Source organism: Cataglyphis hispanica, chromosome 17 (genome assembly GCF_021464435.1).
Source record: "Cataglyphis hispanica isolate Lineage 1 chromosome 17, ULB_Chis1_1.0, whole genome shotgun sequence".
Classification (NCBI taxonomy): Eukaryota; Metazoa; Arthropoda; class Insecta; order Hymenoptera; family Formicidae; genus Cataglyphis; species Cataglyphis hispanica.
In genome coordinates this window covers 3314554-3325630 of record NC_065970.1, presented here as the reverse complement: position 1 = coordinate 3325630, position 11077 = coordinate 3314554, and the positions used below count along the sequence as shown (strand labels likewise).

Genomic DNA, 11077 nt, shown 5'->3' with positions numbered 1-11077 from the left:
TTTCGCAAAAAACCTATTATGCTTATCAGATTAAATTGTCTTTTTAAATGGTTTCTCGAGATTACGATACGATTTATAGGCTCATTCCTCTCGAAAAATCAAAGTTATTTTTACAGATGATCTCTCGCGTGCCTTTTGTTGATGATATTATGGAGGGGCTGATTTGAATAACCATATTTACCAGCTACATCTTTGTGCGTATCGCGCGTGATTAAATTCAGAGAATAAAAAAAATGTCTAATGCGTCACAAAATCCTGATTTCCTCGATCTCTGCTTGTTCTGCGATTTTGTGTAAATATTTGTCAGATTCAAACGCAACCATTTTAAACGTAAGCCACACGCGACGGAGATATTCGCTGGTAATCTTCCACACGAGCATTATCATTGATGATAAAAGCGAAGGATAATTGCAGAACAAATGCATTAGCGTCAGGGTAAACTAAACGCTGCGATAAAGTCAAGCGGATGCTCATCATTATCATCGATCCGTTATCGGTTTATTCGAGAATTAAAGCTTTGTATCAGATGCAAGGTGGCCGAATGCACATTGTACACAATTGAGTAACTGCATGTGCTTATGTTTCCTGATAAGGTCACGCTCGAGGTTTTTTATCTTCCTCTCTCTCTCTTCCTCCCTCCCTTTATCTCTCTCTCTCTCTCTTTTTTCTTTCACTTTCTTTCACTACATACATTATCCAACTGATTCTGATTAAGCATCAGCTGATTTTATTAGGAGAATTTTGACAGAACATATTTTTATCTCTCCCCATTCTCGTTTTGCAATGCATGTATAAGAGGATAGATAGATCATATCAAATCGATCAATATCGTATCGAAACTTTAACGGTGTTTATCATCTCGTTATTAATTCTCGTCCTAAAATTCAAACATGTCAAATATTAGATATTAAATTTTTGTCAAATCAAGTAAGAATTCACCGCGTTTTTTTTTTTTTTTTAGCTGACCGATATAAGAAATATCATCGTCTCATCTAAAAAAAACCGTCTCAATTCTTTCCCGTGATTTTTCGCGCCGTCATTGCAAAGTCAGAGCAAGAGTATATATATATCAAATAGTTATAATATTCAGATATTAATTATAATATAGATATTAATCATTAAAGCATTGCGGCATAATTCGCATTTGAAACGAACGCGATGGTCGCGATCGTCACCTGGGTCTGCTTTCTTCGGGTCTCCGATCAGGCAATCCTTGCCGAGGCAGCATCTGAACTTAGGATCGCCCTCCATAGGGAACATGCTAAAGATCGCGACATCCTCGTCCTTCTCCTTTGCCCGCCTGATCCTCTCATCGCCCACCGTCTTCGTTTGCAGGTGCAGCTTGCTCGACAGCCGCTCACTCAACGCGTCGGTGGCCATATTTCCTCTCGCTATCGAATCTTTCTCTTTCTCTCAAAATGTTTATGCAAACAAACACGTTTGCATTCACCGGCTATTGCAAAGTTTACACGAAACGTGAACTCTTCGAAAGAGAACTTTCTTTACTCGTTGCTCCGCGTCAAACGCGATTGGGCCTGACTTGCAATCATGATTGACAGATGAGCGGATAAATGATTATTTTTAATTATTAATTATTAATTAATTATTAAGTTTTTTTTTTTAAACGGAACGATTGCTCATCGAAGATTCATTTAAATTATCATTTTAATGCTGAGTTATAAATTCAATCATTTGTTTGTCCCGTAGAGTAATCGGTAATCGAATTAATGAAACGTCGAAATAAATCGCGAGGAAAGAAAGGGGAGAGAAAGAGAAAACCGGTGCCGCCGAATAATCAAACGTAGCGAATCGAGCGTGTGCGATTGGGCCGAGGTCTTGCGAGCCACTGAAGGCAGACCGCTGTTCGGTTCTCGCTGGAGTTACCGTTGCGAGCAGGCGCAACGTGTGTTACCGTACGATAACTTGATCGCTATACAACCAGCGAGAGAGGCATTCCACACTATCCCAGATTATATTCGCGGATTATATCTGCCTGCGCATCTTCGGATTTTAATCGCCGAGCCACACTGATCGAAAAAGTTTTGCGATTTAGAAATTCGATTCTGACCTATTCACCTTTCCAGGCAAGAGAAATTTACTCTTTCTCGACACCTTGTCGGATTATTGCCGTGTATATACAATTTTTTTAAATGATAAAATTTATCTCATTTACATAGAATGGAAATTAAATAGTAGTATTTAAATATTTCTAAGTTTTTCGGTGACTGATATTATTAACTGTAACGCATTTTTCGTTCTTCGTTAGAATTTTTATCGTAGTCAGTTTCTCAAGGATTCTGGCATATTGTCAACTTTGATCATCGATTGATTGAACTGTGAATTGGAATTGCATTCACTTAACGCGACATACCATATATAGGATTGCGCAGAATTACGATCTCAATTTTAGCAATGCTGGATACTGCCTGATCTCAAATCAGTTTTTTCTCTTCAACTAAAAAAATCAATGCGGTGCTAAAATTCTTGGAATTATAAATAAATGATTGAATGTGTGTGAAAAAATTTGTCGTGAATTAATTTCGCTATTAATAAAAATAACAAATAATGATTCTAGATTGAAATTTATCTCAAAAGAAAATGGATTAATTTTTTTAAATATCGACTTATAATTAAACAGTTGCGAAAAATGGAGCATATTGAAATAATTTTATGAGTAAAAATAATTATTTTCTTTTTAATGATGTTTCTCGATCATCAGTCGCGCGTTTTACTGTCTATAGATTATTATCCGCATTTTGATAAACTAAGATGTGCGAAAATTTATCTTGAAAAATGGCTTTTGTAGTCAGTAAGCGATCAACGAGTCTTTTTCTTTTTTTTTTTTTTGTTATTTTTTCAATTGGTAATTCGGAAAATTTGCTTTATAAGACTTTATAGACCCTCTTCTTCAATTTATTCTTCAGTCGCTATCCAAGTAAGAGACAGAGATAGAGAAATATCGGGTAGATTGCATGTTCGCGGTATCATTAATCCGATCCCGTTTTATAAACGATTTCAAAGATTGATATGCGTGGAGTCCCGGACACGTGCTGGCACCGAATCATTCGCGCCGACGATTCCTCAATCGACTCTAATATCTCCTTTTTATCTGCCAAGGGTGAAATTGAGATTCACTTGGACTCCCACGCCGTCTGACCTTTCCCAATGTGTCACGCAAATTATTCCTAACGAGCGGATACGTTGCGAAAGTAGCACGAGCCGAATCTTGACAATTATGTCAATTATGATAAAATCTTTAATATAAATCTCTTTATATAGAAAACGCGTTTGTTTAATAATTTATATAAGTAATAATTTAGTATATGTGTAATAATAATTTATATTTAATAATTGAGATAAGTAATAATTTATCGGGATGAAAATTATTCTGCGATCTTTTGATAGATCAAAAACATAGCCTTTTGTTTCGTAAAAAAAGAAAGTTAAATCTTTTTAAATTCAAGATAAATTTCTCTCATCTCTTTTATCTCATCTTCGAGTTCATATCTTTTCGAGTGCCTAAATTTTCAAATTGCGTCGAGTCTATTTAGAGAAGGAATTTTTCTCACATCTTTTATCTTATCGGTATCAAAATAAGCAAATTTACACGCTCTTTTAAGCGCTTAAATATTGAAATTATGTAATATTAATCTTGAATAGAAACATTTACGTTAATTAGTCGTTTTGGAGACAACAACGGGTGCTTTCTTCCTGAAATAGTTTTTAAGCATCAATGTGAGCCATATTATAATATAAGCCATCGATTGCGCAGTTAAAATTTGGATAAAATTTTTGAGAACGAGAGCGAAAGGTAGTTGCAATTTAATTAAGATGTTTATGCAGAACAATTTAACGTCGCTAATAAAGGACTGACGAATTAGAAATAAAAAGAATGACGCGCTCTCAATTTCAAAACGGCTTACAATAATTGGCCTGCGTCTGGAGTCTCGGGTATCCTTGACTCAGTTACCTTAATAAGAAACACCAAATGCACGATCTATATTGTTTTTCTCTTTCTCGATCGTCCGTGCTCCGTACCTGACACCATGAATCACTGTCTGGGAACGATTCGCCAATGATCGATCAAGAACAGGTGTTAATGATGAAGATTGTAGGTGGAAATTACTAGGAGATTTGTTGCCAGCTTGACCTTTCATTCTTTATCGTGATTATTAACTCTCCGTATCTCTATCTTACTTTATATGATTTTCACGTTTATTCGCATTTTATTTGACAAATGATGTGTGATTATTCAATAAGAGGACATTGAGCTGGTTAATCGAAGTATTTATCGGTTATATTATATCGATCACGTTGCCCGCTTCATATTACATGCTATATTTATATATGTAAATTTTTATAATTTTACGTTCGCATCACTTTTCGGAAGCATGCTTAATTTTGTTAGAATTTAATGACGCTGTAAATTTTTTACATTGCGCAGTAAATTGCAAAGATTATTAGCGAGTCATAAAATCCGTAACGAAATTCAGGTTTCTGGAACACGCGCATTTCAACTTTCTATTTTTCCTACTTTTGCTTGAGAGATGAAAAAGAGAAAGAGAGAGAGAGAGAGAGAAAGAGACAGGAACGATATATGTTTGTACGCGTTGTAAACAAGTTGTTGTCATTACACATACACAATTATAAATAGTATCCACAAGAATAGAGAGAATATTTTTCTCAAATGAAATTTTGGAAGATTTCAATTATCTTAAGTTCTGTGAAATTTTAACGGCTTATTCCTTTTATATAAAATTAAATAGAAATGACAATTTTATATTCTCATTACTCATGTGCATGTATTATAAATAGCTACAAGCGAATGTAATATCCGCGTTGATATAAATATCCAATGAATATAATTTGAGAAAGCAGCTACAAAGTCCTGTGATGTGTTAAGAGTTTTCTTCCGATTGAAACATTAGATATACAATAATAAAAAAGATTACGTACCAGCACGGAAGATCTCGCCACATCCATCGCAACGGCTGGCGAATTGGGCGTCGTAGCAGTTGCCGCAATAGATCTTGTCCAACTTGCTACCAAACTGTTTGTCCACCAAGGACACTCTGCACCTATTGCAGAGGAAGCAGGCTTCATGCCAGTGCTTGTCCTTATATGACAGATCCTGAAAACGAGAAGTGACATTTGATTTCATATTAATCTTTTTTTCTTTTCTTTTCCAATTTATATTTATTTTCTTTTTTCCCAATTTCGCACATATGTAACACTCGTAATTTTTGAAAATCAGTTACTATTGTTATACGATAATCTCCTTTGTCAGATGTATCTGAAAAAAAATTTTTCGCCCCATTTAGAATGACGTAAAATCGCAGAAATCTCTTTACAATTACATAAAATGATTTATCGCAGGACTTAATTAATCTTTCTTAAATACACAGTATATCGTGGATCTCGATAAAGTTAATAATTTCAACGGAAACCGTTGCGGATGCCTCTCGTGAAAATTATTAATCATGTAAATTACGTAATTATATAATACACGGTGATGATGATCACGAGGATAGTAACGTGTCCTCACTCGCCCGCTATGGGTCGACGATTTTTTGCGCGTAAGAGCGAACGAAACGGTATAATAATGGCGATTGCGCGTGCGAGAGAGAGAGAGAGAGAGAGAGAGAGAGAGAGAGAGAGAGAGAGAGAGAGAGAGAGAGAGAGAGAGAGAGAGAGAGAGAGAGCGGAAATCGGTGCTCGGAGAGCTGATACACGGGTACCCCGGCACCTGCATCATCGCTTCTATTTCTAGAAATGAGTAAGTCAACGCCCATACCTCTCCATCTATTGACACCTGGTCTCGTCATTATTCGACGGCCGCTAATTGCGTCTTTGGGCTGTACGACGTCAAAGTAATTTATCGTTCGCGTACGCGTCAAAGCGTATAACTTAGGCTGAAGAACGTTAAGGACACAATTTTACGGGAGTTTAAACTTTGTCGCGTTCGTTGGAATAAACGTATTATTTTCATATATAATATGAATAGAGTTTTGAAATTATTCGCTATTGTCACATTTATATATATGATTGATATATTATTTTAAGGCTAAAAACTGTGACTTTTGTTTACAAAATTATTTCATTCGAGAAAAAATTTAGATTTTTTTTTTTAAATTAATGTAGAGAGATTCGAGTTTCAACGAATAACATATAAAATACTTTTTGTGACAGAAAAATATTTACCTTGGAGTCAATGCCGATGATTTTGCCGCATTCCTCGCAGCCGTTGGCGAACACGCTCTCGTAGCACTTAATGCAGTAAGGATGCTCGTCTCTGAGAACGTAACGCTGTCCTGTTAGGGATTCGTCGCACTGCCAGCAACAGAAATGGCCGCTATGCCAATCCTTGTTCATCGCCTTTGTGTATTCGCCACTGAAAATCAACTGCAAATGCGAATACCAAGCGTTTAGAATTCACAGGTATTTGTCAAAAGTCAATCTCAGTACTTTTTTTTTTTTCAAATTTAATTCTGAATCGAATCACATGTTAAATATTCTTCAAATTTGAGTAGTTCGTGATTGCTCTGTATGTATATCTTTATGCGAATCGTTTGTTTTAAGAAAGAAAATATTTAATGGCAACTTTATTGCGATATTAATTGTGATATTAAATATGCAATATTAATAATTCTATACTTATCGTCAAATCTCGATTTTTAAAAATTTGCCCTAATACTAGATTTAATTATGATCCCCAAGAAGTATAAATTTTAATCACGGGTTAAACACTAACTACAAATTAGTTTGCTCGAAAAATTCTAAGTGAAGTCTAATCGCAAGAATTATGTCTAAATTAAATTTTTGATATGCATTTTTAGCAGGCTACGTTTCCACTTAGTTGTGGAAATTTGATGGTATACAGTGAGAGGAAAAGTCACACACGGTAGTCGTCTCTCAAGGCGTTTTTTTTCATAATTTTAAAGAAAACGACGCGTAAAACGTCCAGGAATCCCGGAGATAGCACGGTAAGAAAATGCTTTGCATGCTTCTCTCATTGTGTTTTCCTAACGTGTTTTTTGCTGTCTAGTCGAGAGTTCTTCGATCGGCTTTCTCGATTGTGCGCGATTATGGCGAACGTAATCGTTGGTTCGTGCTGGTAATATGTACCTTGGATGAGTGCTGTTGTATGTGCTGGCTGAGTATTTCTGTACAAAGTCATATCTATCGTGACATGCGTATGACTGTACAAATCTTGTCTCGATCGCTATTTTGTCGCGCGGGTCAAGCGAGTGTTCTTTTTTGCTTTCTTAAGGGCACCTATATGTTTTTTATCAGCCTTCGCGAAATCATTAATTTTTGCAGAAAAGAAAAATTGCGATCGTTTCTATCTTACACTCGTTATAAAGTAAATATCTGACAAGCAATAAATCATGATATTTTGAAAGACTGATAAGAAGATATATATGATTTAAGGAAAGTAGAACGTCTTCTCGAGTTCCTGAAGTACCTGGATGTGGCAAGGTACGTACGTCACAATTACGGCTCGAAGTCACGAAATGTCAGGGGACATCCGGAGGAAATTATTCTCGGCGAGTGATATCGTTTTAGATATGGCAAGCGTGATCCTTGCGTGACGAGATAAAAACGCGCGGTGTCCAAAGTTAATCTTTCTTTATTCACGGGTATTTTTGGCTGCTCGTAAAATCGCTTCGAGTTTGTTACGAGCGAACGGGGAGAGTGTTTGCGAGATTAATTTGCACTTTCAGGCACAATCGAATCGCGAATGTAAAAAAAATCGCAAAAATTTAATACTTCAATTTCCACGCAATACTAGTTTACGCGACTATAAAGAGAGCGAGAGAGCGAGAGAGAGAGAGAAAAAGGGAGATAAAATAAAATTGAATTAAATTAAGATCGATATAATTTTTTTAAGATAATTTCGATACTTCATAAAAATGTTCTCTATATTTATTTGCATCGATGAAAATGTGACAGTTGTCATGAACGCCATTTTTTTCCGCGTTTTTAATATGAAATATTTAAATTTAAAAATTTTTTTAAGATTTCATCGATTTTAAGTTTCTTAAAATTAGAAAGTTCATTATTTTTTAATGGTCCTTTCTTATTGATTCATTACCGTTTTCTAGACTATAATCTTACTTCTCGAAGGAAAAGATTCACTTAATCAAGCTCAGCTTGGTGCTTGAACCGCGAATATTTACGTTGTTTAAGCTACCGTCACTATGTCGCTATCGCGGTGTTTTGGGGCTAACGTTCTTGAAGGGTCGCGAGCTGATCGACCGGTGATCACGATGATGACGACGATGACGGATCGCCGTTAAGAGGAGCAAGAAAGAAATGATAAAGAGGCTTTGCGGGTCTGCCGGACTATATCGTCAGCCAGCACATACTCTTCGATGGCGTGATGATTGTTCTGCGTGCTGTCGACCTCCGTGATCGTGACCTCCGACGCGTTCTGGTCGCTGCTCTCCCGACGCTTGGTCGTCTTCTTCACTTTGCGCACCTTGCGCTCGGTGGTCGTGTACACTACACTGTCTACGTCCGCCATCTCTGTGCTTTACCCTTTTCCGTCTTCTCCGTCACGATGCGATCTCTCTCTTCTAAGCTGTAAGATCTGAAGGAGTGTTGCGTTTGTGACTCTCTCGAAAGAGAAAAGGAAAGAAAGAGAGTGAGAGAGAGGTGAAAAAGATCGAGAGAATCCGCGAGTTTTTCGACGGTCGGTTTGGAAAAAAGTAATCGGAGCAGCGAGACCACTGGTCCGGGGCTTACTGCTGCTCAGCGGCTTTCGAGCTTGCGAACTGACTGACTGAAATCTAGGATCGGTCCGCACTCCGGGCGTCATCATATCGGGACGCTATTTTCGGCGTCCCGACGACTCCAGAAACGCGCCGCGCGCGTCCCGCCGTCCTCCCCTTCGCCACCCTTTCCCCCCCCGTCGTCCTTCCACACCCTCCTCCCTGCCGTCCGACGACTCTCTTCTCCCTCCTCCACCCTTCTGTTCCGGCGTCTCTCTCTCTCTCTCTCTCTCTCTTTCTGCTAGCCTCTCCTTCTCTTGACATCTCGATGCAGTGTGCCGGGTGCAACTTTTCTACGATACGCCCGTCTACTCTTTCCCTTCGTCTTTCTTTCTTCTTCCTCAAATTTCTTCATTCTGCTCTCCTCGTCGCTCATGGCATGAGATTCTCTCACCAATCGCCGATTTTCTCGATGACATCTCCGTCCCTCCTTCCTTTTTTTCCTTGCCATCTTCCTTTTATTTCTGGAAGATCCTGTAGCTTTGATTCGCGCGGGGAAACGAAGAAGGATCGATATAGTTCGCTGCGAATTCCTCGCGGAGCATGTAGGATTTTTCGATCGCGGAAGAAACGGGGAAGCTGCAATGCGGCCAGACACTTAAAGTCAGATTTATTCGCCGTGTTAAATTGTTGATGTCGCATCCACTGCGATCATTGCGGGCGACAGTCACGAAAATACACGGCGAGAATTTATTTTTCAGATGAACGATCGAATATATTTTATGAATAATCGGATTTAGCAATTTTATGACTACGAGTTATTATCGATCTCAATCGAAACGACCTAGTCAAGGATGATTATGAACATATCTCTTTTATTTAAATCATACGAAGAGAAACAATTGTTTTTAAGATGATATAAATGTTGATATATAATCATTGTTTTATCAGTCTAAATAATTAATTAAAGAATTTAATAAAATTATATAATTAATTAAAGGAATTTTTTTAATTAAATTTAAAAAAAGCGCTCATAACTTTTGCTTTAGGTCGGACTGGTCAAATAAATCGCGTCCTCTTCGCAAGTATTGTTTACAACTTGCCGTATAAAACTCATTGAAGTAAAAGTTTCGGCTTGAATTTAATATAGGCGTAAAAATATGAACAGATCCATAAATCATATAAATAGCAACGGCGAGCGATCATAAAATAGCCTGTTTACGATCAATCGTAAGAGTGTCACTCCTTCGTTCAAACTTTTGATGATTTTGCCATAACACGTTTACGTGATGACATGTTTTTAGAGTATTCTATGTATTTTTTTATATACCTAGTACCGAAATAGAGAGAGCATCCTTTTAACGTGTTTGTCGAGTGTGTCGTTTTCAGTATCAGATTGCTGGTTACACGACACTACACGATAGAAACGGGAATGCGCGATCGACAAGATGTGACTCAGAATATCCTATCGATTTTTTTTCCCCCTCGGATCTGCCGAAAAAAAAGTGTCGCGGCTTGATCTCCTGCCAAACAGGTGGTTCCGGAGCGCGTGCGTGGGAGCGCGAAAAAATAGAATCGAAACGAAAAGTAGAGAGAGAGAGAGAGAGAGAGAGAGAGAGAGAGAGAGAGAGAGAGCAATCGGCGAAGTAATTGGGTCGGAATGTTTCACACATCACCAATATCTCCTACCCACCCACGCATAGGGGAAACTTGCCCGTTACATTCTCGCGGATCGGTTTGTATTTTGAAATTACACGTGCATTAATGTCAACGTTAAACTCGAATTGTAAAAATAATAAGAATAAGAGAATATATATATAAGAGAATATATATATATATATATATATATATATATATATATATATATATATATGTATGTATGTATGTATGTATGTCCTTAATTATTAAAATTCAAAAGTTATGAATCAAAATTGTTTTCTGTAATAAATTCTCTTTTTGCATTTTTATATATTATTTTTCACAACATATTCTTATACGCACTTGTATGTATATATGTATGTATAAAAATAATATATAAGAAGAAGGGATTTATTGCAAGAAATATTTTCTCGATTCATAATTTTTGATATTTCAAAAATAATTAAAGAATAAAAAAAACGTCTCTTTATCAACTTTTCTTAAAAAATTATATTGTCTTAATGCAAAAAAATCAATCAATATTATGTAGCATATAAAGTAATTAGTATGCGGGATTGGTATATCAATGAATCATGATAAGGCTTCGATATTTCATTATTTAGATGATTATCTATTTTCGTGTCATAATTTAAAAATGTGAAGTGCTTTGTATTGTATTAACAATATTTGTCGACTACTTCTAACGATTAAAATATATTACTTAA

At 36.7% G+C, this 11077-nt stretch overlaps 1 protein-coding gene across 13 annotated transcripts in view; it reads right to left on the bottom strand.

Annotated features, from left to right (window-relative positions):
• Positions 1 to 11077, bottom strand: part of LOC126855830 (four and a half LIM domains protein 2) — a 108276-nt gene that overhangs the window by 8750 nt on the left and 88449 nt on the right. For 10 of the 13 annotated variants that reach the window (XM_050603821.1, XM_050603815.1, XM_050603817.1 and 7 more), the window contains 2 exons: positions 6202 to 6402; positions 4957 to 5131 (listed from right to left, as the gene is read on the bottom strand). In XM_050603821.1, coding sequence (XP_050459778.1) covers positions 4957 to 5131; positions 6202 to 6402 — 376 coding nt within the window. Of the gene's footprint in view, positions 1 to 1175; positions 1820 to 4956; positions 5132 to 6201; positions 6403 to 8369; positions 8805 to 11077 lie in introns of those variants that run through there. The other 3 variants (XM_050603822.1, XM_050603825.1, XM_050603824.1) reach the window with 3 other exon arrangements.